The sequence below is a fragment of the Centropristis striata genome, chromosome 6, assembly GCF_030273125.1.
Source record: "Centropristis striata isolate RG_2023a ecotype Rhode Island chromosome 6, C.striata_1.0, whole genome shotgun sequence".
In the NCBI taxonomy this organism is placed as follows: domain Eukaryota; kingdom Metazoa; phylum Chordata; class Actinopteri; order Perciformes; family Serranidae; genus Centropristis; species Centropristis striata.
In genome coordinates, this window is record NC_081522.1 from 2480680 (window position 1) to 2507957 (window position 27278).

The 27278-nt window shown below is 35.1% G+C and overlaps 1 protein-coding gene across 1 annotated transcript in view; it reads right to left on the reverse strand.

Moving 5' to 3' along the window:
* Nucleotides 1–27278, reverse strand: part of calb2a (calbindin 2a) — a 45830-nt gene that overhangs the window by 12456 nt on the left and 6096 nt on the right. The window contains exons 2-9 of the mRNA XM_059335175.1: nucleotides 23898–23974; nucleotides 22857–22946; nucleotides 18653–18733; nucleotides 12759–12815; nucleotides 8130–8207; nucleotides 3997–4052; nucleotides 3821–3860; nucleotides 2220–2273 (exon numbers count right to left, since the gene is read on the reverse strand). Of these exons, the coding sequence (XP_059191158.1) occupies nucleotides 2220–2273; nucleotides 3821–3860; nucleotides 3997–4052; nucleotides 8130–8207; nucleotides 12759–12815; nucleotides 18653–18733; nucleotides 22857–22946; nucleotides 23898–23974 (533 nt within the window). The remainder of the gene's footprint in view (nucleotides 1–2219; nucleotides 2274–3820; nucleotides 3861–3996; nucleotides 4053–8129; nucleotides 8208–12758; nucleotides 12816–18652; nucleotides 18734–22856; nucleotides 22947–23897; nucleotides 23975–27278) is intronic.

The following is a 27278-nucleotide window of genomic DNA, read 5'->3' on the forward strand; positions in this document are numbered from 1 at the left end:
ATTTCCTAAAAAATTGACTCAGCCTTCTTATAGCTTCCCAGATTATGGCTGGTCCCTAAGGCTGAAAAAAACTCAAAAGATATCATAAACAAGAGAAAACGATTTAGCAGATGTACAACTCTCCCCGGTAACTCGGCTGTCTTGTATCATATTGCTCGCTGTAGCCCCCCCCCTCACCAATCTACTGCTAATGTGGAAAATGTGGCCATTATGTGAGCCGCTGCTCCGTCACTCTGAGCTGTTTACAAAGGGACAGGTGTGCCAAGCCTAACTCATTTCCCTAGATGGTTGGGGCGCTCCTGAGGTACAAAACAAGAAATTTGCATATTCATGATTTAAACAAAAGGGAAACTCCAAATGGTGCTGAGTCACCCAGACAACTTGACTCAAGAGTCTAGAGAATTATTTTTCTAGCTCTAATGCAATTTTTCTTTTTTCTCCACAGTTTGACTGTGCAGTATATTCCCCCTTTACAAGCTAGCCTCTATTACACTAGGCTCAGCTAAATTATACGTGTATCTACTACTATACCTCATTATTTTGACCAATATAAACCAATTATTTTATTAACCCTTTGATGCACAACATGGGTCAAAAATGACCGGAATTCATTTCCCATGTTATTTAATGCTGCTGTGTGTTTCTGTGCTCTATTGATATCATCTTATCTTTTGATATCAACTTATTTTATGATTGAATATTCCAAGTATTTTTAAAATATCTTTCAGATCATTATTTCTATTTTGCTTCTCATACTTGATGAAGAAAAAAAGTTTTTGTATTATTACATAGCTAACTACTTGGCTAAGTAGCTTGCTAAGCTAACTACTTAGCCAAGAAGTTAGCTAAGTACTTAGCAAGCTACTTAGCTAAATACCTAGCCAAGAAGTTAGCTAAGTACTTAGCTTAGCAAGCTACTTAGCTAAATACCTAGCCAAGAAGTTAGCTAAGTAGTTAGCTTAGCAAGTTATTTAGCCAAAAAGTTAGCTAAGTACTTAGCTTAGCAAGCTACTTAGCTAAATACTTAGCCAAGAAGTTAGCTAAGTAGTTAGCTTAGCAAGCTACTTAGCTAAAAAAAATGGATATGGGTCATTTTTGACCCATGTTGTGCATTAGAAGAGTAGTGACACTAAAAGGGATTTTATTAAAAAAGTAATAAAGGAAAACATACAATTAGGATGCATGATGATCAAAAACAAACTAATTGAAGAAAACCTGGAATACTGAATGATGAAAATAATTTATTGCAAAGATATAGAACATAAAAACTCTGTTGGGTCACTTTAGACCCATGTTGTGCATCAAAGGGTTAACTTTCAACAACAGCTCCTATGATTTTTTTAATAGTTCCCTCATGACTACGACTCACAGGTGATGTCATTGTTGCTAACAAAAAAGGGTAACACTTTATATTAGGGTACACGTATTCAACATTAATTAGTTGCTTATTAGCATGCAAATAAGTAACATATTGGCTCTTAATTAGCCATTATTAAGTACTTATTAATGCCTTATTCTGCATGCCCTACAAAGTTGGTCTTTTGCGCCAAAATCAGTCTACCAGTGACGAACTTTGTAGAGTAATGATTGAATTTACAATCTACCAATCCTCATCCAATCATCTAAAAGGAGCCACCAGTCACGTCAAAGGTCTGGAGAAGGTGGCTTTTTGCCGTTTCCATGGTTTCAGTCACCGCTATGTAGAGACTTATAAAGTCCATACAAAGTAAAGCATATTAAGATCATAACTCATATACAACAACTTCCTTACTTACAACTAATAAGCAATAATTAATAAAGAGGTTATTGAGGGAAAACTCTTAGTTAATGTCTTACTGGTTTTATAATAAGGCCATGCAAAATAAGGCATTAATAACTACTTAATAATGACTAATTAAGAGCCAATATGTTACTTATTTGCATGCTAAAAAGCAACTAATTAATGTTGATTATGTGTTCCCTGATATAAAGTGTTACCAATAACTTTTGTTAATCAAATATGAATGATAAACTGTTCAAATGTTACTGTTGAGTATTGTAGTATATACTAATTGAGTTCAGAAAACATGGACACAACTTCCCAGGAGCACTCCAAAAGCATCTATAGCCAAATGCTAGTGGAAGAGAAGCTAAGCTGTGCTAAGCTGTGCGTGTTGTGGAGTGTATGCAAAGTAGTTGACTACTATATATATTGCCACGTTGAATAAAAAGTCACCTACCTTGTCATAGAATGCGAAGATGGCATTGAACTGCTCAGTGGTCAGCTTGACACCCTGTAAAACAAGGTTTAATGTTGATTATCAGACTACAAATTGCCAAATAGCAGAAGTCCCAGTAAGACAAAACTCAACCAAGTATATCATAAATATTCAAAAATAGTGGCAACTCTACAGTCATGGAAACAATGATTTGACCACCTTTGTTTTCTTCCATTTATTGTTCATTATAATGCCTGGTACAACTAAAGGTACATTTGTTTGGATACATATAATAACAACAAAAATAGCTGATAAGAGTTGAATAAGAGCTGATATCTAGCTATTTTTCATGGTTTTCTTGATAATGATTTTGGTTATTATCAAGAAAACCATGTTAAATGTCTAGATATCAGCTCTTAAATGAAACTCTTATCAGCTATTTTTGTTGTTATCATTATATTTGTCCAAACAAATGTACCTTTAGTTGTACCAGGCATTAAAATGAACAAGAAATGGAAGAAAACTAAGGTGGTCGAATATTTTTTTCCATGACTATATAGTAAATATTTCAATGTACAATACATTTTTTTTTCTCTGAACCAAAAACCTTTTTATCTTTAAGGCCATTACACTGCAAAAAAGCCAACTTGTATTTTTTGGCCTAAAACAGTGATTTTAGTTGGTAAAACTTGGAAATATAAGTTATTGACATTTAGGGCAATAATGTAAGTTAGCACAACAAAGGAAGCCAGTTGTCTGCTCAAAAACAAGTTGGTGAGTTGTTGTTACTTATATCTTTAAGTTGGGGTTCACAACAAGGGACAATAGTTCTGATAACTCTTATTTCTTTGTTGTGAAATGCGGGAAAAAGGTGAAATTCATTAGCGAAAGCTAGCGGCTAACTGATGCTAGCGGCACTGCTTGTTACAGCTACAAGAGTAGCCATTAGCGTATCAATGCTAACTCAAAATTGTGGTCGCAACATTAGCTGACATTTCATAGCAGCGTTACAATCTAGCCACTTCAGCACATTGCAGAAGTTGAGAGTTGAGCAGACTCAAAAACAAAACTTAAAATATTTAGATTAATTGTCCAACTTAACATTTTATCGAAGTTTGTTGCCTTGAAATTTTGAGTTCACCCAACTTTTCTTTTTTTGCAGTGTACCGGAAAAGAACCCCCATACTTAACAAGACTTCTTGATTGGAATCATGGACACTTTTTGACACAATCAAATAATTGATTTACTCTGTGCAGACTGAACTTGGGAAGCCTTTTGTTTTAATTTCCAGCTTCTTTCTCTGCTAACTATAGATAGGCTACAGGTGTTCAGGAGGTTAAAACCAGGAGAGGATATATCTACAGAAATCTCCTACTCTCCAGTACAAACTGATCCTTGTTAAATCCAGTAAAAACACTGAATGAAGCAGTTTTACATAAAAAAATTAAAAATAAAAAAAAATCTGTATTTCTCCAGTGATGTAAGGGCTGTGACCTTAGCTGCCACTAATGTTTGCTTAGTTGTTTCTGTGTATAACATAGGTATTGTTGCTTTTAGACATTTTAATGTAGCCATTTTGTTTTGTCTGAACCTTTATTTCTGCACCATGTTTGTTCCTTACCTGGAATTTGAGTAAGAAATTCTCCTGAACAGGGAGAAGCCTGTGGGAGAGAAGGACTTCATTAGCGGACACAATAGTTTGTTAAATTATTCAAATCCGTTGATGGTGAATGAACATCAGCAGGCAATGTGTTTCATCATTTATACCGTGAAGAGGCAGGTGAAATTGCACATTACCTTGCCATCTCTGACAGTCCCAACTTCCCATCTCCATTCAGATCAAACATCCTGAGCTACAAAGTGGAAGCAGAGCAGAGATAGGAAGGGACAAAGAAGAGAGAGTGAAAGGAAAGTTTTTTATAGGTATATGCTGTCAAGATGAAGGCGAATACAGTTCTATGAATTTCATTGATTGCGAAATAGAATGGTCAGCCATAAAGTTTCTACCTTTATTATACATCCATAACTTTTTTTTGTCATGGTTTTCTAAATGTTTGACAGAGGACTAGTAAAGGGACCGTCCATAAACACTGCAACCATTTCGGCCAATGCAGTTGATGGTGATTTTACAAAATAATATCCTAGAGGCTCCCATCTAAAGAGGGAGTGCAAAAAGTAAATAATACAAAATACAGTCAACAACAAAATGAGCTCATAAGAGTTGAATAAGAGCTGATATCTAGCCATTTTCCATGGTTTTCTTGATAATGATTTTGGTTTTTTAACAAGAAAACCATGGGAATGGCTAAAAAATTGCTCTTAAATTAAACTTTTATGAGCTATTTTTGTTATTATTATTATATATGTCCAAACAAATGTACCTTTAGTTGTACCAGGCATTAAAATGAACAAGAAATTGAATTAAAAGGGTGGTCTAATCATTTTTTCCATGACTCTAGTTTGCAAAATATGATATACAACAACTTCCTTACTTACAACTAATAAGCAATAATTCTGAGGTTATTGAGGGAAAACTCTTGGTTAATGGCTTACTGGTTGTATAATAAGGCCATGCAGAATAAGGCATTAATAACTACTTAATAATGACTAATTAAGAGCCAATATGTTACTTATTTGCATGCTAATAAGCAACTAATTAATGTTGAATATGTGTTCCCTGATATAAAGTGTTACCAATAACTTTTGTTAATCAAATATGAATGATAAACTGAGACTGAGACTGGCTTAAAATATGCTCTTTAATTAAACTTTTATGAGCTATTTTTGTTGTTATTATTATATTTGTCCAAACAAATGTACCTTTAGTTGTACCAGGCATTAAAATGAACAAGAAATTGAATTAAAAGGGTGGTCTAATAATTTTTTCCATGACTCTAGTTTGCAAAATATGATTTTCTTAAAATCCACCTCCAGACACATTTTAAAGTATGTAAGATTGTTCTGATATGATCAGTATTTTATTTAACATAGTTCTACAACATAAAAAGTAAGTAAGAAAAAAATAAAAAGGCGCTGGAAGCAAGGTTATTATAGTTAACGAAAACTAACGAAATAACGAAAACTAGAATTGAAAAAACATTTTCGTTAACTGAAATAAAAATTAAAACTAGAGTTTTAAAAAAAAAACGATAACTAAATGAAACTGTATTTTGTGGTTACAAAACTAACTAAAACTAACTAAAATTAGAGTGAAAATGTCCTTAGTTTTCGTTTTTGTCAACTTTTTTCATTCATAATTCAGTGTTTCTATTTGAAAATGCAACACATGGTGAATATGTTTACTGAGACTGGGATGTCTACACTAGAACCAAAATTCAAAACACCCAGAACTGTAAGAGTTAATAACCTTATTGGGGCTGAGATGATAAACCAAAGGAAATAAAGGCAAAATTTATTATGACCTCTTTAAATCTCGCACCCAACATATAGCCCATTACAAAAAAAACTAAAACTAACACTAAAACTAATAAAAACTAAACTAAAACTAAGCATTTTCAAAAACTAAAAACTAAACTAAAACTAGAAAACTCACTCTAAAAACTAACTAAAACAAACTGAATTTGAAGACAAAAATTCACAACGAAATTAAAACTAAAACTAATGAAAAATCCAAAACTATTATAACCTTGGCTGGAAGCACATCTCTACCAACTTGCAATACTCCCTTGATTATAGCTTTTACCATCTGTGGCTCTAATGTGAAATAATGCGACGAAACGAAAGGGACCAAGTGTGTGAGTGTGTTGAAACTGCTTCAGATAATCAGGTCAGGTCATAATCCAGTCAGGTCAGCTCTCGGGCTTCCGTGAAGAAGCAGATGTTAGCACATCTGGGCTGTAAACACACAACCAGCAGGACACGATGGGTCTCAGGACCACTCAGCTGCACAGCACCGCGGCCACCAACAACACAGGCCTCGGAGGTCCTCCAGGCCAGATGGCCAAGACTTTACTTTTATTTGAGTTTTGCCTTTTATAGTTATGTAATGTTATCAAATCAAATCAAATCAAATCAACTTTATTTATAGAGCCCTTTAAGACAGCGTTAGCTGATACAAAGTGCTGTACATGGCAGGACAGAGCAACAATAAAAACAATAAAAACAAAGAACAAGCAAAAACAACTAAAACAAAGCGAGTCTCATGCTGGGTAAAAACAAAAAACAGTAAATAAAAGTGGGTTTTAAAATGTATCTCAATTTTAAAATTAATCTTAATTTTAAAACAACCTGGTCTCACAGAAATCCGTGAAATAGCCACGGATTTCGCTTAACTCAAAATCCGTGGAATAGCCACGGAATCGCTCAAATTTCCATGAAACTGACACTGATTTCGCTACAATGCAAGTTAATGACAGTCATATCCCGTGGCTATTCCATGGATATTTGTTCCTATTGGTTTGTTCCAAGTCACGTGACTTTCAAGGTCCCAGCGGTCAGAACAAAAAACATGGCGGACAGTTCTCTCATTTTTAGTGAAAAATCAATATTTTGACTTAGTTTCTGCATAAAAATGGATTTTGATCACATTTGTAGCGAGAAATATATGTTTTATTTTCTAAATATTCACTCAGTGAATGTACATAATCACTTTGTATGTTGGAATAGCCACGGGATATGACTGTCATTAACTTGCATTGTAGCGAAATCCGTGTCAGTTTCATGGAAATTTGACCGAATCCGTGGCTATTCCACGGATTTCTGTTTGATCATGTTGTTTTAAAAAGCCACAAAGAACAAATAAAAACAAAAAATAAAACAGAGCAAAGGCTCATGTTGAGTTAAAAGCCAGTGAATAAAAATGGGTTTTAAGATTCCTTTTAAAAGCAGACAGTGAGGAGGCCTGCCTGATGTGCAAAGGTAAATTGTTCCAAAGGTTGGTTATGTATGTACATATTATGTTATGCATTTACAACAGTCCAGTACTATGAGAAACACTGATGTACCCCGTTTGTTCTTGTGATTGAGACCATAAACTCATTAGGAAAATGTTCATCAGCAATAAATTTAAGTGAGAAGAAAGGTCATTTTTTCATCGACTTTCATACTTTTTGCAACCAGTAACGTTTTCCCACTGCTGGCCATTGGAAAGAATGCAGGTGTAAGTGACCTCTGCATTGGTTTCAGACCTGGAGATGTGTGTTTGAGGTAAAGAAACTTTGATCTGACAATCTCTCTTGTAAAAAGCTGTGTATTGGTGGAGTAAAAATCAATAAAAAGGAAAATCTTATGCTTGATTCTGAGCATAAAGTCTAGCCCAACAGAATAGTGATAGCTCTCCAATTACACTGTGTATCTGGGTGTCCTAATTATATGTGTGTGTGTGTGTGTGTGTGTGTTCCGGTATTTCCTACATAGTGAGGACCAAGACACGAATTTAACCAACAGTGTGAGGACATTTTTGCAAAGTGAGGACATTTCGGCTGGTCCTCACTTCTTTAAAGGGTTTTTTGAGATTTCAGACTTTGTTTTAAGGGTTAAAGGTTACATGATAACGATAATTAACTGAAACTGTATTGTGAGATTACAAAACTAACTAAAATTATAGCGAAAATGTCCTTCGTTTTCGTTTTTGTCAACTTTTTTCATCCATAATGAAGATGGATCAGACAAAGGAAATGAAGGCAAAATTTACTGTGACCTCTTTTAATCTCCCACCCAACAAATACCCCATTACAAAAAAAATAAAACTAATAAAAACTAAACTAAAACTAAAAAACTCACACTAAAAACTAACTAAAACTAACTGAATTTGAAAACAAAAAATCACAACAAAAGTAAAACTAAAACTAATGAAAAATCCCAAACTATTATGACCTTGCGAGGGAATTCACTTTTCCAATGATGGTCCTCACAAAGATAGAAGTACAAGAATGTGTGTGTGTGTGTGTGTGTGTGTGTGTGTGTCTTACTATGGTCTGTGTGTACTCCTGGAGCTTCTGGTCATCATAGTGTCTATTAGCCTTCTGCAGCAGGTCTGACAGAAAGCCCTGAGGACAGAGACACACAGATAAAAATAAAATAAAATAAAAACTAAAAACAATGAGGAAGAACCTGCAGAATTATGTCACATACAGAATGCTCAGTTTTCAACATAGCCACAGCAACGCAAGAGCTTTATTTAATCCCGTCTCCTGCTCATTTAAAATACTTCTCAGTTTAGTTTATTAAGCCTTGAGGGAGTTGAATAGAGGTTAAAATAAGACATAATGACTGGGTGAGAGTAGGAAGGAAAGGGGAAAAAAAGCATGGAGATAGAAAAGAAATTATGATATCAATGCTATATTATGAAGAGATCTTGTGTTTTGTCTAAATCGTAGGTACAGTAAATGTAGTTGTTATATTACTCGTTTACACTGCAAAAAAAAGAAAAGTTGGGTGAACTTAAAATTTCAAGGCAACAAACTTCGATAACATTTTAAGTTGGACAATTAAACTTGATATTTTAAGTTTTGTTTTTGAGTTTGCTCAACTCTGAATTCTGATTTTTGTCAACTCAACTGTAAGTTGTACCAACTTATAATTTTACATTGTAATAACTTTTAATCCTTACTTCTGCTAACTTCTGCAATGTGCTGAATTGGCACGATTGTAACGCCGCTATGAAATGTCAGCTAATGTTGTGACCACAATTTTGAGTTAGCATTGATACGCTAATGGCTACTCTTGTAGCTGTAACAAGCAGCGCCGCTAGCATCAGTTAGCCGCTAGCATCAGTTAGCTGCTAGCATCAGTTAGCTGCTGGCATCAGTTAGCCGCTAGCATCAGTTAGCCGCTAGCATCAGTTAGCGAATTTCACCGCTTTCCCGTATTTCACAACAAAGAAATAAGAGTTATCAGAACTATTGTCCCTTGTTGTGAACCCCAACTTAAAGATATAAGTAACAACAACTCACCAACTTGTTTTTGAGCAGACAACTGGCTTCCTTTGTTGTGCTAACTTACATTATTGCCCTAAATGTCAATCATTTATATTTCCAAGTTTTACCAACTTAAATCACTGTTTTAGGCCAAAAAATACAAGTTGGCTTTTTTGCAGTGTTGTCCTTGAGTCGATATACTCAGATTTTTTCCACATGACAGTCATGAGGCGAGACACATGTCTGCTGTCTGCGACCTCATCTGCATGTTTCCAAAGCTTTCAAAAGGCCACACCTGAGTAACTCATCTGCACCTGGTCTGCTGGAAGAAATGTGATCCCATAACAACCCAAGCAGCCTAATCTGTCTACTCTGTAATCACTGATCCCACTAATGTTCAACTCCCCAGTGTGGAGCACTTCCCTTTATATAATCTGACACAACATATCCTATAGGTGTTGAAGTGGATAACATTTGTGTAGTCTGAAAGGCTTTTTTTGCATCTGAATCCTCACCTGAACAAAAACACTCATGGTCATAGGGGGATTTCCTGTTGAGCAGCCATTTGACTCTCATCTGTCAAAGCTGCTGCCTGGCTTTACTCACTCATGTGCTCACACAAACCAAAAAAGGGTGAAAAACATTGAAACTCAATGACAAACATTTAAAATGTTGATAAGCTGTGGAGGTTTTTCCTAATATGTCGTCTGATGGTGCAGAGACCATAGCTTAATCAGTGTCTTTTTTTTTAGCAGTTTCTTTGAAGTCAGATATTTTTTTAAAAATCTACAGATGTTTCAAAGGTCTTTAAACAATACTCGCTTTATTCGCTTTTCAACCATTCCTCATACAACCCTGTTTCTGAAAAAGTTGGGATGCTCTGCAAAATGTTCAAAATCTTTATTAGTTTGGACATAGAATATACTGTGTTTGTACAGTTTTCTATTGAATATACAGAACTATGCAAAGTCTAAGGTAGGTCATTTATTATTATCAATTAACAAAATGCAAAGTGAGTGAGCAGAAGAAAAATCTAAATCAAATCATATCAATATGAGACAACTCTGAAAACGTCATTTATGACCATTATATAAAACTTTAGTGAAAAGGTCACATGGTCGGAGTTTTAAACACGTGACCATGACGTTGTGAAACAGAACTTCCTGGTTATGTTTAGACATGGGTTTTGGGAAAGATCATGGTTTGCGTTTAAATAATTATGTTATTTGACATGGCGTGAACGATGTAACCATGTTTCTTAACAACGTAACAGAACCAACAGTTAGGTTAAAAAACTTGGACTTGAATGCCCTGTGGCTGTTTAACCTGTTCCACCACCTCCCTCTGTGGACTCTGTCACTCTTTGTACTATATTACCTGACATTAGGGCTGCATGATTATTTTGATCAATATTGTAATCACGATTATTAATCACAATTATTCATCATGTTCGGGAAAATATCTGTATTTTTATTGCACTTCTTTTAAACAAACAATAGGAACAGTTTTTAGTGTCTGGTGCTTGTTGTAAACAAACAGAAATCGCTAAGTGAATACCTCCTGCAGCAGCAGCACATACACACTGTACTGCTACAGAGCTAACAGTTAGCCTGTTAGCACATACACACTGTACTGCTACAGAGCTAACTGTTAGCCTGTTAGTACATACACACTGTACTGCTACAGAGCTAACTGTTAGTCTGTTAGCACATACACACTGTGCTGCTACAGAGCTAACTGTTAGCCTGTTAGCACATATACACTGTACTGCTACAGAGCTAACTGTTAGCCTGTTAGCACATATACACTGTACTGCTACAGAGCTAACTGTTAGTCTGTTAGCACATACACACTGTGCTGCTACAGAGCTAACTGTTAGCCTGTTAGCAATTTGCAGACTGAACGCTAAGGGGTTAACATCCCCTCCGGCTTTGCAGCTGGGAGAGACTGCTGCAGGAGGATTGTGCCGATTCGACTTGTTCTTACAACAGTGCTTCGCCAATATTTATTCACTTATATTTTTATTTTATTTATTATTATTATTATCGTGTGTTCTTGAAATGTACCTATTGTGACATTTGATACACTTAAGTGGACATTCGACTCTGACATTATATTGTGTATACTTTGTTTTGATATGTCATAGTTTGTGTCCAGTTTTTATTTATTTGCCTTTTATGTTTATCTTTATTATTTGTGTATGTATGTTATTTGTCACTCTGAAAATTGACAATAAACATATTTTATAAATGGCGTGTGTTCTTGCTATCCAATCAGCAACCAGGCTCCTTTCAGGGGAGAAAAACGGCCCCGCCCCCTGGTGGTTGGTGGACTACTGGTGTAGAAAGTGCTTGATTAGATATGCAGGAGAGACGCATTTTATAATGAAAATACCACCGATGATCAGGTTAATTTAATCGTGGCGACCAAAATCGTGATCATGATTAAAATTCGATTAATTGTGCAGCGCTACCTGACATACTCCTTTGATCCATTATTAGTATGGCTGTAAGAAGTCACTACCAAACAACAAACAAATATAAATATGGCTCGTAACAAGCCGTAGCACAGATTAACGAGTGTCAACAAGAAATTAGCTTAGCGTTAGCCTCGTTAGCATAAAAACTGGAAATGAGGAGAACAGCTTGGCTCGGTCCAAAGGTAACAAAACTCATCTCTAAAGCTCATTAATTAACTCTCAGCCTGAAATGAAATCAATATATTCCCAACCTACTTGTTATTTTCAATAACTATTCCTTTCATGAAGCAGATTCATTATGATAATAGGGTAGTTATTGATCATAAGAAAAAAACTGTCAAGGATTATTTTTGACTCTTTCTTTGCAGTCTTTTTATTGGTGCAAACAACAAACATCTAGGAGGTTATGAACAGAAAGATATGCATACAAGTTAGGACATTTTGCCTACACTTTTGCACTCAAAGTGATCTTAAGGCATGAGAAATACATCCAGGGAAACATAAAGAAATGACTATTACAGTGGCATAAATATGAATAAAACAAATGATTGCAGAAAAGGCAGGGGATGTGTCTTAAGTAGCCAGTTAAATGTCTACTAGCTACTACTTTCTGAGAATTACTGTTTAGCGTGGGGACTCTGTAAGTTAAGTATTTGAATGTGCATTTGAATGTGTGTGTGGGGGGGCGGGGAGAAAGAAAAAAGACAAATTAAAAATGAGAATGATGAACAAATAATAGGTATCTGTGCTTTTTTAAATATCACATGAAAACCAATAACATGGATAAGTTGCAATACAGTACAGGCCAAAAGTTTGGACACACCTTCTCATTCAATGTGTTTCCTTTATTTTCATGACTATTTACATTGTAGATTCATCAAAACTATGAATGAACACATGTGGAATTATGTACTTAACAAAAAAGTGTGAAATCACTGAAAACATGTCTTATATTCTAGCAAGCAAAGGGTGGTTACTTTGAGGAATCTAAAATACAAGACATGTTTTCAGTTATTTCACACTTTTTTGTTAAGTACATAATTCCATATGTGTTCATTCATAGTTTTGATGCCTTCAGTGAGAATCTACAATGTAAATAGTCATGAAAATAAAGGAAACGCATTGAATGATTGAGTGGTGTGTCCAAACTTTTGGCCTGTACTGTATGTTTTATCATTGAGAATCATATCTTAACAACATACCTTCAGTTCATTTGCTTCAATGAAGCCGCTGCGATCTGTATCATACCGCCGCCATGCCTACAAGAAATCAAGAAAACAAAAGAAATATTGACTTGGCAGCAGTTTTTCAGCACTGATGCACCAAGCACAAAGACACTTTTTCTCCATAGTGATTTACATTTCTCCCCGTTACATAAATCCTCTGTGACCGAACCCCAGCCTGCTCTTTAACTGTGCTACCAGTTTGATTTTTCTCTGGTGCAGAGCAGAAATCGTTCCAGAGGGGACGACCACAAAAGCCTGGACCATCACTGTAATCACACAGTCTTCAATACAATCCCATTCAGCCGCATACAGAGCAGAGGGCACCCAGACACACAGAGAGAGGGATGAGGGAGGGAGAGAAAGTCATTTTAATGAATGTTTTAATCTAGCAGCTGTCCCTGTCCAAAGAAGGGCTCCTTATCAAAGATGGATGGCCTTCCCCCTTTCTCCTTCTCCTCCTCCTACCCACCCCCCCTCCCTCTGCTCCTCCTCTGGGCTCTGCAAAGAGGAGCTACAGTGGTGTTATCCATTATATATGACTCTGAAAATAGAAGGTTCTGCTTCCTCATTCTAACCCTTTAAAAACCTCTCTGCCCACTTCCTCCTCCCTGCACCCTTCAACAAAGACTGATTAAGCCTCCTCTCTTGTTTTATGTTCTCAAACTCCAGCTCTCAACTTCCCATCGACATTTCATTTACATCCTCCCTGTTCCTGCTTTCTCTTGTTTGCCCTTTGTATCCTTCTGTCTTCGCGCCTTCTCTTTCATTCATCCTCCTTCTCTCATTTCATTATTCCTCTTCAATATGACACGGGAGACAAGGACAGTCTCTTCCCCACTTGTAATTGGTTTCTAATTGGCTCCATTCTTCAATTGGAGCAGATCTAACATGAAATCTGCCATTTTCTTATCTTCTAAAGGTATTTTGTGGAATAAATTATTTCCTTTTTCTAGTACCTTTCATCACACATCTTGCTCTGCTGAAGGCTTTGTGTTACTCCTACAATCATTCATTATTCATAACTCATAGCAGCACTAAACTTGTTTATAATGTACTTTGAGTTTTCTTATATAAATGGTTTCTTAAACACAACTTGGCTGTTACACAGTAACACAACAGAGCAGACATTGTTATTTTCTGTGAGGTTTTTGCTTGTAACTAGTCACAGCCAACTTGTGTAATATTTTAATTGCTGGTTAGCTAAACTTCTATAGGTGATCTACCAGCTGTCACTGTTTTGTTGAAAAAAAAAACTGTTTTTGTGTTTAAAATGTTTTACTGTGGTCTTCATTGTTTTCTCAAGTCAAGTCAAATTTATTTTTCAACCTGGTCTCACAGGAATCCGTGAAATAGCCACGGATTTGCTTAACTCAAAATCCGTGGAATAGCCACGGAATCACTCAAATTTCCGTGAAACTGACACAGATTTCGCTACAATGCAAGTTAATGACAGTCATATCCCCAGTCATATGGCTATTCCAACATACAAAGTGATTATGTACATTCACTGAGTGAATATTTAGAAAATAAAACATATATTTCTTGCTAGAAATGTGATCAAAATCCATTTTTATGCAGAAACTAAGTCTAAATATTGATTTTTTTCACTAAAAATGAGAGAACTGTCCGCCATGTTTTTGTTCTGACCGCCGGGACCTTGAAAGTCACGTGACTTGGAACAAACCAATAGGAACAAATATCCATGGAATAGCCACGGGATATGACGGGATATGTCATTAACTGGCATTGTAGCGAAATCCGTGTCAGTTTTCACGGAAATTTGAGTGATTCCGTGGCTATTCCACGGATTTTGAGTTAAGTGAATCCGTGGTTATTTCACGGATTCCTGTGAGACCAGGTTCTTATTTTTATAGCACGTTTAAGATAAAACAATGAGTAGTGCAAGAACTAATGAAAAACCATGAAAGAAGGCCGATTGGTAGTAGCAATTAATGTTCATTTGTCTGCAATAAAAACAGACCCAACTACGGCTAACTTAGACTTTTTCTTGAGGTTCATGTATGCTACACTGTATAAAAAAAAAAGTGTTTTATGGTAAAAAAAACGGCAGCTGTGGTTGCCAGAACTTTACCGTAATAAATACGGTGCAACTTTTTCTAATATTACGGTAAAAGGATTTTAGCTCTGTTGATTTAACGTTTAAGATTTTAATTTTATTCCATACTTTACCTCGAAAAAGTTTTTCCATCAAAAGAAACGCTGTTCCGCCATATAAATGACCAGAAAATATTTGAACAAATGCTGCATAAATTAAAGATTTTACCATAAAATATTACAGTATATTTTTGTTAGAGATATGGAGTTTAGTACATTTACAAAAAATAAATGCAAAAATTACAGTGATGGCTTACACTGTAAAAAATGTCTGTAGATTTTAGGGTGAAAAACTGCAAAAAAAACGATGTAAAATGATAAATGAGTTAATTCAGTTTCAATAACAATGAAACACTGTAAATGTATATATCAGCCAAAACAGGATTTTTTACATTTCTTTAAAAAAAAAAAAAATTACTCCACTATAAAATGCTCTGGCACCGTGTAACAAAAATATACTGTAATATATATATATATATAAATACAAGCATCACTGTAATTTTTGCTTTTTTTTTGTAAAAATACTTTTTCTCACTGTTAAATTAACTAAACACCATATCTCTAACAGAAATATACTGTAATATTTAATGGTAAAATCTTTAATTTATGCAGCATTTATTAAGTATTTTCTTGTCAATTATATGGCAGAACAGCGTTTCTTTTGATGGAAAAACTTTTTATTAATACAGTTAAAATATGGAATAAAATGTTAATCTTAAACATGAAATCAACAGTGTTAATATCATTTTACCGTAATATTAGAAAAAGTTGCAGCGTATTTATTACGGTAAAGTTCTGGCAACCACAGCTGCTGTTTTTTACCATAGAAACCAATTTTTTATTTTTTATTTTATACAGTGTATATTACAGTTACAGTATATTGCCAGTGTATTTTACAGTAGAGTAATGTATTTTTTTTAATATACATTTACTGTGTTACATTGATACTGAAACTAAATTGACTCATTTATCATTTTATGATCTTTTACTGTCATGGTTTAGCAGTTTTTTACTGTAAATGCTACACAATTTTTTTAGAGTGTAGTTGTTTTCTGTTCTGTACTACACTGTAAAAAATAATCTGTTTAATTTACGGAAAAATACCGGCAGCTGTGGTTGCCAGAACCTCACCGTAAAAATTACAGTGAGTGGGTTTTCTATTCTAAATTTAAATGTAAATATTAGCAAAAAATGTCATTTAAGACTGAATAATCCTGTTATTTTTTAGGGTTATTGTGTCATTCATTCACACATCATGGTATTTCTCCATAAATTTTGCATGAACATGTTATATTTTTACAGCAAAACTGTGTGTTTCTTCCAGTTTATGACAGTAAAATTAAAAGTTTTGTGCTATTCTTTGATTTACGGTAATTAAAAGTGTCTAATATGGTGATATACAATTTTTCATTTTACGCCCTATTTCTGATGTATTTGACAGTGTTTTACTGTTATTTCTACAAACATTTTTTACAGTGTAGTTGTTTTCTGTTCTGTACTATGTTCAGAAAAGCTGAATCAAAAGTACAGCTAAGTGCCAGATGTTTCACACGTTCAGGTTTCTAGTATCACATCTGTCCCAATGCCCTAAAGCAACGCCACTGGGGGGGCATGTACATGAAACATGCAAGTTTAAAATGAACGTTAAAAAAAATCCCATATCAGTCGTGTTCTACTATTTTAATGCAATTTTTGCCTGCCAGTCCTGAAAAAAAAACAACATAATATCATGCAAGCCAGCAACGGATTGGAAATGACACACTGAGCTGTAGCATCCAACCAGGTTTGGGAAATATCTGTTTCTGGTTTACAGCCGAAAAATAGAAGAACTTGGAGCAGCTGATTTTCACACTTAGGTCAAAATTTTAAAACGTGAACTATGAATGTGAACATTTTAATCTGTGTGAACTGAATTTCGGGGCAGAGATGATTTTAGGGCTTCTTTTCTAGGCAAATATACAGTCATGGAAAAAATGATTAGACCACCATTGTTTTCTTCATTTTCTTGTTCATTTTAATGCCTCGTACAACTAAAGGTAGCCATTTTCCATGGTTTTCTTGATTATAACCAAAATCATTAAGAAGAAAACCATGGAAAATGTCTAGATATCAGCTCTTTAATTAAACTCTTAAAATCAGCTTTTCATTATATTTATCCAAACAAATGTACCTTTAGTTGTACCAGGCATTAAAATGAACAAGAAATTTAAGAAAACAAGTGTGGTCTAATATTTTTTTCCATGAGTTTATATGGAAACATTGAGAAACATTTACATAGCTGTTGACTGTCTATCTACATATTTTAGCCATTAGGCTTAGAGGTTTTCTTTTACTTTCAACGTGTCTACTGACAGGAGAACTATTTACAGTCTAAGTAATTAACACTGTCCGGTCACTGTGTAGAAAACACCAATTTTCATTGTTCACATTAAATTAGCTCTTTCGACTGAAGCCCTGCCTTGTGTTTGCAGCTGATACAACAAAGAGCAAGTGGTTAACTGTGGCTCCGTTTACACGAGGACAGTCTGAACAGAAGACGCAAAAGTGGCGTCTCGTCTTCACTTTTTATTCCTCGTTTAGACGAGCGTTTTCAGGAGGAAATCTGCTGCATACGGTGACGCAAAAGTGTGTGAAATTGGATTGTATGCAGCCAGGCGGAATCACTTAAAGCCATAAGAGCATCTTTGGGCATGCAGAAGTTTTCACGCCACACATTTTCATCAGCTACTCCTTCCACAAAGTTCTCCACCATCACTAGATCTCCCAGGTCTCGTTCACAGCCGTCTGGCTCCTCCCACCAATCGCTGCATCCAGAATGTGATGGAGGTAATTCCAGATCCTTCTCTGTTCACTAATACTATCTGTACATATCCTGGACATTTGGTGGAAAGACTCCTGTAAGTTTATTAGAGCTGCCAGAGCAGCTTGAAGGTCCCACCATGGAAATAATCCCACGTTTGTTTATTTCCTGTACTGGAGCATGTATGTGACGTAAACACATACGTGACGTGAGCAGATCAGATCAGAGTTTTGTGTCTTGTCAGTGTAGACGACACGCTACGGAGGAGAGGATTCAACTTTTACACTTTGGAAGGTGGTTTCAGATTTTTGCGTCTTTAAGCCCCCAAAACGCCGTCACCGTCTAAACGAAAGGCACTTCCGATAAAATATTTTGTCGTTTTTACCCGCAAGTGTCCTCGTGTAAACGGGGCCTGTATCACAGTAAAATGTTGAAAGCCTTTTTGACCTTTTAACATTTTAACTGAAAGGATTTACACCACAGCTTGTGAACGTGTCCCATGTTACCCTTTATTTGTATTCTATAAAAAAAGAATAAAAGTAATTCTACAATCTACATTCATGATGTACCATCAGGTGCGGTCGCTCCATTCGTAATTCAACTGCTAAATCTCAACAGCAGAAAGAAGCAATGGAGGCAGAGAGTCTGTGGTTGTCCAGACTTCTCCAGTTTATTTCACTAATTAGTACATTTCACTAATTAGTACCTTCAACCATACACTGGGAAATTAGCTGGTAGGCATGAATGAGAACATGCAGGCTGTGTCCCCTCCACGGTTGACTGACTCTGGTATATAATGTATGGTTGGTTAAAGGAAGTGTGTCCTGACAAATGCCATTTCTTAGGGAACAAGAAGCCTTTGTACAAAAAGACAGAGTGAGGCTAGGGGGGACAGCAGCTTTGCATTAAAAAAATATACCGGTCCATCCACACACACTCAGAAAAAGACACTTACCGCCATAAACTCGGTACTGGAGCTGACAAACTCTCTGAAGCAGAGCAGGAAGTTCTCTTCAGTTGGGAGAATCTGGGCCAGCTAGAGAGAGAAATGACAGGAAAATGGGAGTGGTGAGAACACAAGATGGTGGGTTCATATGCCAGGAGAGAAGAGATGGAGACTTGGGAGCTTTTTGTCAAAGCCTCAAATGGGCACTTGGACATAAATAATAGAGAGCCATAACCTCAGAAGCTGGGCTATGCCTGAGTTAGAATAATCTAAAAAGTAAATATCATGTTTTTGGTTCAGACAAAGCCTTTGCACCTTATTTTTACTTCAACAACTGAACCTGAAACTCATTTGCAGATGCTGCTGGAGGATTATTGATATTTGCAGAAGCTCTCCGTCTTGTATCTCTTTCAAATCACACGCCGAAATGGTAAAATCGAGGGAAAGCAATATCCCAAACTGACGCTGCATTGAGACTATCATAAAGACTGCATTTATGCAATCGATCGGAGTATTGACCAAACCTCTGCTGCCTCTCCCTTCTACTGTATTCAGCTTAACTTTTCTTCTTCTTTTTTTTTACTACAACTTTTTCTCACCCTCCATTAAAAGCAGACAGAAAGCTGTTTCCCCCTTTTCCCATGCTTTGTGTTTAGCTACACTGTAAAAAATATTCTGTTTAATTTACGGTAAAATACCAGCAGCTGTGGTTGCCAGAACTTTACCGTAAAAAATACAGTGAGTGGGTTTTCTACTGTAAATTTAAATGTAAATATCAGCTAAATCTGTCAATTAGACTGAAAAATCACTTGCCATTTTATCCCTATTGTGTCTCTTTTTGGTAATTTTGTGTCTTATTTGATAATTTTACGCGTCTCTTTTGGTCGTTTTCTGTCTTTTTTTTGTCATTTTGTGTCTTTTTAGATAGTTTTGTGTCTCTTTTGGTCATTTTGTGTCTTTTTTGATGGCTTTGTGTCTCTTTTGGTCGTTTTCTGTCTCTTTTTTTGGTCGTTTTGTGACTCTTTTGGTCATTTTAGGTCCTTTGTTAGGTCCTTTGGTCTGCTATTATTTTTAGGGTAGTTATGTCCTTGTGACGTTATGGTATTTCTCCATTCATTTTAAATGAAAAATCTAATATTTTTTACAGCAAAACTGTGTTTTCTAAAGTTTATGACAGAAAAAAGTAAAAGTTTTGTGCTATTCTTTGATTTACGGTAATTAAAAGTGTCAACTACGGTGATATTACATTTTTAATTTCACACCTTATTTCTGATATAATTTGACAGTGTTTTACTGTAATTTAAACAAACATTTTTTACAGTGTACACTGTAAAAAATGTTTGTTTAAATTACAGTAAAAAACTGTCAAATTGCATCAGAAATAGGTCGTAAAATTGAACATTGTACATCACCGTAGTAGATACTTTTAATTACTGTCAATCAAACAATAGTATAAAACTTTAAATTCTACCGCCATAAACTGTAGAAAACACACAGTTTTGCTGTAAAAATATAAAATTTTCATGTTAAGTTAATGCAGAAATACCATGATGAAACAATTATCCTAAAAGTAATGGGATTATTCAGTATAAATTACAGTTTTCGCTGATATTTACATTTACATACGCTCACTGTATTTTTTACGGTGCTGTTCTGGCAACTACAGCTGCCGGTATTTTACCGTAAATTAAACAGATTTTTTTTTACAGTGTAGCTGGCTGTGGCTGCATATGAGTGGTATCAATCTTCTCATTTCATTCTTGGCAACGAAGCCGATAAATGTATTTTCCCAAAATGTCAATCGACTCCTTTAAATGTACAATATTTCATTTGGTGCTTCTAGGGTTCTCTCAATCCAAACAGTGACAAAAGACGGAGCGATGCCGTATTTCAGTTAGTTTCTCTTGGTTAGAATTCCTTCAGTGTTCATTGTTTAAAAATCAATGTAACTCAAATGATGTTGGCTCGTCACCAGAGGGGCTGAGACCCAGACATCCAGAAAGCTGTGAACCAGAGACAAATGTTCCACACAAATGAACCCGGTGATTTAAGAGGCTAAAAACACTGAATAATGCAGTTTGAATTTAAAAAAGTTTGAAGTAGGTGAGCCCAGCTTCTTCTTTTTTGATAACTTAAGATCCAAACATCCGATAACTAAAATAATAAATAATATACACTACCGGTCAAAAGTTTTAGAACACACCAACTTTTCCAGAATTTAATTGAAAATGATGCAGTTTAATGTCTCAGTGTACTCTGAAATTAATGCACATTTGCAACATTTAAAATTCTTGATTGAGGATGATAGTGTTTTGAAAGTAAAAAAAAGATTCAAAATCACATTTTATGTTGGACTAAAGGACTAAAAAAAGACACAAAATGACTAAAAAAAAAGACACAAAATGACTAAAAAAAGACACAAAATGACCGAAAAAGACACAAAATGACTAAAAAAAAGACACAAAATGACTAAAAAAAGACACAAAATGACAAAAAAAAAAGACACAAAATGACTAAAAAAAGACACAAAATGACCGAAAAAGACACAAAATGACTAAAAAAAGACACAAAATGACCAAAAAAAGACACAAAATGACTAAAAAAAAGACACCAAAATGACAAAAAAAAAGACACAAAATGACTAAAAAAAGACACAAAATGACCAAAAAAGACACAAAATGACTTACAAAGACATGAAAAGAATTCAAAAATGGACAAAATAGCCCAAGACTCCATAGAGTTAAGTTGTTAACCCATTTCTTGTTCCCTGAAAAAGGCCTACTTGTATAATTCTGAAATGTACATTATTTTCCAGTTTTGGTTAAGCTTACCTTTTTTTATTTACCTCTGGCAGTTCACCACTTACCTTTGGACCCTTTCAAGCTGTTCATTTGACTTGAACTGCTTGAATTTCAATAAAAAACTGGAAAAATTGGGGTGTTCTAAAACTTTTGACCGGTAGTGTATATTGTTGAAAACCATCATCTAAAAAGTGCTACCATAAAAATGTGGCTTAAACTGGATAAAAAGTGTATTTATGACAGCTTCTAGCAGACAACCACTGCCTTGGTATGCACAAATTCAAGGCTAAAAGACCATTGCCAGTTGACAGCAAGGTTATAATAGTTTTGGATTTTTCATTAGTTTTAGTTTTAATTTCGTTGTCAATTTCTGTTTTCAAATTCAGTTAGTTTTAGTTAGTTTTCAGAGTGAGTTCATTAGTTTTAATTAGTTTTTATTTTTTGGAAAATGCTTAGTTTTAGTTTAGTTTTTATTAGTTTTAGTTTTTTTGTAATGGGGTATTTGTTGGGTGCCAGATTCAATAAGGTCACAATAAATGTTTCCTTTATTTCCTTTGTCTGATCCATCTCAGCCCCAATAAGTTTATTAAGTCATAAAACCAGATGGATGAAATAGATTTAATATCAACCAAAAGAATTACGTATGAAAAAAGTTGACAAAGACGAAAACTAAGGACATTTTCACTATAATTTCAGTTAGTTTTAGTTAGTTTTGTAACTACAAAATACAGTTTCAGTTAGTTATCGTTTTTTTAAAAACTCATTTATTTCAGTTAACAAAAATGTTTTTTCAATTCTAGTTTTTGTTATTTCGTTAGTTTTCGTTAACTATAATAACCTTGGTTGACAGACACCTGGTTTTGTCTTTGTTTAACCCTCCTGTTATGTTGCGGGTCAAATTGACCAATTTCAAACTTAAAAAAAAAATAATAATAATAATAATTAAAAGTATTTTTTCGCGATGAAACTTCTTCTGCTTGTCTTAATAAGTCTTATCAGCATACACTGTAATAAATTATTCTGTAGTCATTTCATTTTACTTAATATATTTGATAAACTGTATTAAATATAAATGCGTCCTTGATTTTGAGGCAGTTGTTAAAGTAACTTTAATATAAAAATGTTTGAGATAGAATCTACTTATTCTGAACACATTAAATATAATCTTTATTTGTATGTAATTCTAAATCAAGACAATTTTGAATGAATCCAGCACAATAGAATTAGTCTGTTTTTAATTGACAGGCAGGGTTTAAAAGTTGTTGGAAAAATTTGGGATAATGTAGGTATACAACTAAACAAAATGAGCTTGCAGGGCTGGTTGTTTTTAGACATTTTAATATGGAAATGTGACATATTATACTTTAAACGAAAACTATAGATTACCAAGCATATAATAAGAAGGTCCTTACCTCTGACATCTCAATTCGTCCATCTTTGTTCTTGTCGAACTTCTGCATGAACTCCTTCATCTTTTCTCTGAATGTGGGGTTTGAAGGGTCCTAGAAAAAACATTTGCACTCATTACAAGTGAAACCTGAGCGGTCAAATCAAAATCAAATCAACTTTATTTATAGAGCCCATTAAGACAGCGTTAGCTGATACAAAGTGCTGTACATGGCAGGACAGACCAACAATAAAAACAATAAAAACAAAGAACAAGCAAAAACAACTAAAACAAAGCGAGTCTCATGCTGGGTAAAACAAAAAACAGTAAATAAAAGTGGGTTTTAAAGGAACACTCCACCGTTTTTTCATATTAAAACATGTTATTCGGTCAAGTAAGACGAGTTGATACAGACCTCTTGCGTCTCAATGCGTGCACTCAATCGCCCTGGCGCGCGGCGCCACTTGGCTAGCACTTAGCTTAGCCCAGTTCATTCATTAGGATCCAAACAGATGGACAGTTAGAAGCGACCAAACTCCTCCACGTTTTCCCTATTTAAATACGACTCGGCGCAGTAATATCATCACTCCTGAAAAATCTTCTCCCCTCAGGAGTGATGATATTACTGCGCCGAGTCGAAGTGCTCCCAAGTGCTATTCCGCCATACATTATAGTTATCCTTTTTATCCGCTTAGAAAAGCGGCACGTTTTATTTTGTGTCGCCATACTTGGTCGTTTAACTACTCGTGTAGCTGTATTTAAATTGGGAAAACGTGGAGGAGTTTGGTCGCTTCTAACTGTCCATCTGTTTGGATCCTAATGAATGAACTGGGCTAAGCTAAGTGCTAGCCAAGTGGCGCCGCGCGCCAGGGCGATTGAGTGCACGCATTGAGACGCAAGAGGTCTGTATCAACTCGTCTTACTTACCCGAATAACATGTTTTAATATGAAAAAACGGTGGAGTGTTCCCTTAAAAATTAATCTCAATTTTAAAATTAATCTTCATTTTAAAAAACCACAAGTCAGTTATGTGTAGTCATGTTGAATCTCTGGTCCCTGAACTCACCACCCCTGCTCCTCTCCGGGCCATCTCCAACTCCCTGAAGAAGTTCTCCAGCTCCTTCCCCTCAATGTAGCCATTACCTGGGAGACAGACAGACCATAATCAGTGGTGGTTCTACACACGGGCCTCCAGGGGCCACTGCCCCTGTGAAGAAGCCCTGGGCCCCTGCTGTGGCCCCTGTGTCAAATTAATAATAAAATGATCAATTTATAACAATGAACGACAGAACAATTCTCACCTATTTTTTGTTCAAACAATATCTCACTATACAGAAAAAGAACCCAGAATGTGTATATTGTATAATAGTTTAATTGTGCAATAAAATCTTTTGTATATAGGGAAAAAAAGATCATTCTCACTGTACTGCACTTTCAAAAAAAAAAAAAAAGTAATTTTGCACAAAATGACAAATTAAATTGTCTTACGAAAATATTTGTTATTGTTGGTAAGTCTCATTGTTTAAATCGGTGTATTTGTGTCTTCCAAATATATTCAAATGAGATTTTTAAATATGCTAAAATAAAGGTTTTGAATGCTTAAATATCATATTTGCCATTTTCTAAGTGCCCCTCTGATTAGACACTGGCCCCTCCTTGGCCCCCACAGGAACACTGGTCTAGAACCACCACTGACCATAATGTCACCGCCACTCACCACAAAGGACTTATTTCAGTATTGCTGACATGCAAAAAAACACCAGCAGCGCAGATGTGGTCACAGTGTCAAACAGATCTCAGCATGGCTCAGTTTTGCCCCGGTATTGATCCAAACATGAGCCTTTTACCCGTAACTCTCTTCCTTCCCCTCTGGCTCAATAGATCAGACTATTGACTGACACCATGCAAACTGATCACTCCTCACAGTGTGTTCACAGGGTTGGACGCAAGGAGAAGCTATATATGGAAAATAGCTTTTCTAGGATTTTGAAGGTGATGATCCACGGGTAGCTTCTTTTATTACGCGGAGATCAATACTGTCTTCTGCAGGGATTTCGGCAGATGGGACGATCAATATGGTTAACAGTGCACTGTGACAATTCCACCTGAATTTGTTTTTTTAAGATCATCTAGGCTTGTGAAAGTGATGAAATTACTGAAATGCACTAAATCTACGCACGACACTTTGCTATGCTATTAATATTATTACTGTTATTATTATATATACTGTTGCTGCCATTACTATTATTACTATATACTGTAATATACTACTATTATTATTATTATACCGGCCTTATTTATATATATTATTATTATTATTACTATTATTATTATATATCATATTATTTTACTTATTACTTTATTTATATTTTTCATTTTATTTTTATATTGTTATCTATTATTACATATTATATTATATATATTATATACTGTACTATTATTATTATTATTATTATTATTATATACCGTCTAGTCACTATAGCCTTGTTGCCATCATGTCACCAGTTTAATTATTACCATCATCTTGTCAACCATCCTACCAACTGATGTTCTTCTTTTAACTTTTTAAGTGTTCTTGTTCTATTCTGTGTTTTTTTCTATTGTTGTTTTTATTTATGCTACCTCAGTATTTTATTCTATTGTATTTTATTGTACTTGAATACCGGACTGCTGTGACTGTCTATCTATCTATCTATCTATCTATCTATCTATCTATCTATCTATCTATCTATCTATCTATCTATCTATCTATCTATCTATCTATCTACGTATCTATCTATCTATCTATCTATCTATCTATCTATCTATCTATCTATCTATCTATCTATCTACGTATCTATCTATCTACGTATCTATCTATCTATCTATCTATCTATCTATCTATCTATCTATCTATGTATCTATCTATCTATCTATCTATCTACGTATCTATCTACGTATATATCTATCTATCTATCTATCTACGTATCTATCTATCTATCTATCTTTCGATCTATCTATCTATCTATCTATCTATCTATCTATCTATCTATCTATCTATCTATCTATCTATCTATGTACGTATCTATCTATCTATCCATCTATCTATCTATCTATCTATCTATCTATCTATCTATCTATCTACGTATGTATCTATCTATCTATCTATCTATCTATCTATCTATCTATCTATCTATCTATCTATCTATCTACGTATGTATCTATCTATCTATCTATCTATCTATCTATCTATCTATCTACGTATGTATCTATCTATCTATCTATCTATCTATCTATCTATCTATCTATCTATCTATCTATCTATCTATCTACGTATCTATCTATCTATCTATCTATCTATCTATCTACGTATCTATCTACGTATCTATCTATCTATCTATCTACCTCTCTATCTATCTATCTATCTATCTATCTATCTATCTATCTATCTATCTATCTATCTATCTATGATATTTTGAGGAACTGAAGCTTAACTGAAGTTTTAAAATGTCCTCGCCTTGTTTTATTAAATGCCGTCAATCATTTAGATCCTAAGATGATGTCCATCACATTGTTTCCGCGTTCTGTCATGATAAATTTAGCTTCGGGACATTAAAGTTGACTCTCTTCTTATCTTATTTCATCCCTCCTCCCGGTGTTCTCTTGCCCTGACAGTACCAATTCAGAGGACAAATGAGTATGCCCGCTTCACCCAGGTAGTCTGTGAACCTGTGCCAATATTCTATCAACAAGCATGCTGAATGGCTGGACAGATGGCTCCAAACGATGTGACTAGCTGCTTCAATAAAACCCTGGAAGGCAGAGCTGCCTCATTAAACTCTAACAAAGATTATTATGCCATCCACTTCCTCTCCTCTCGCTCTAACTCGCCGTCTCTTTCTGTCATCTTCTATCGAACTCCCTCTCCCTATCCGAGCAACATCTTAGCGTCTTTGTTCTATCCGTGGAAATTTCAATTTCTGCGTATGTGTGTGGGCATGCATGCGTTCCTTAGTGATGTTATCAAAACTCATGAATACAAGCGCTGCTGTTTCAATAAGTGGGACAGTAAAATGCCTCGCTGCTATCGAGCCTCCCTCCTGTGGCTCTTATTGACATTTAGCACTCTGGAGAGAAATGGGCTGCTTGATAATTAAACAGAGTAAGATGTGATTAAGTACAAGGCGGATGGCAAAAAAATGACAATAAAAATAGATTTATGAAAAGATTATCCCGGAGCGCTGTCATACCTTTAATAAATGCAGCAATAGATCCATGCACCACATTATATTTGTGCATAAGAGGGCATCTGTTTGTACTGTGCTTTTTTAAATGTAGGACAAGCTTTTTGTTCCATTCACATCACATTCTTTATGTACCTTGTGTTTTTTTTTGTATGAAATGCTATATGTGCCATGGAGCCCAACCAATATATCGGTTGACCGATACTATCAGCCAATACTGGCCA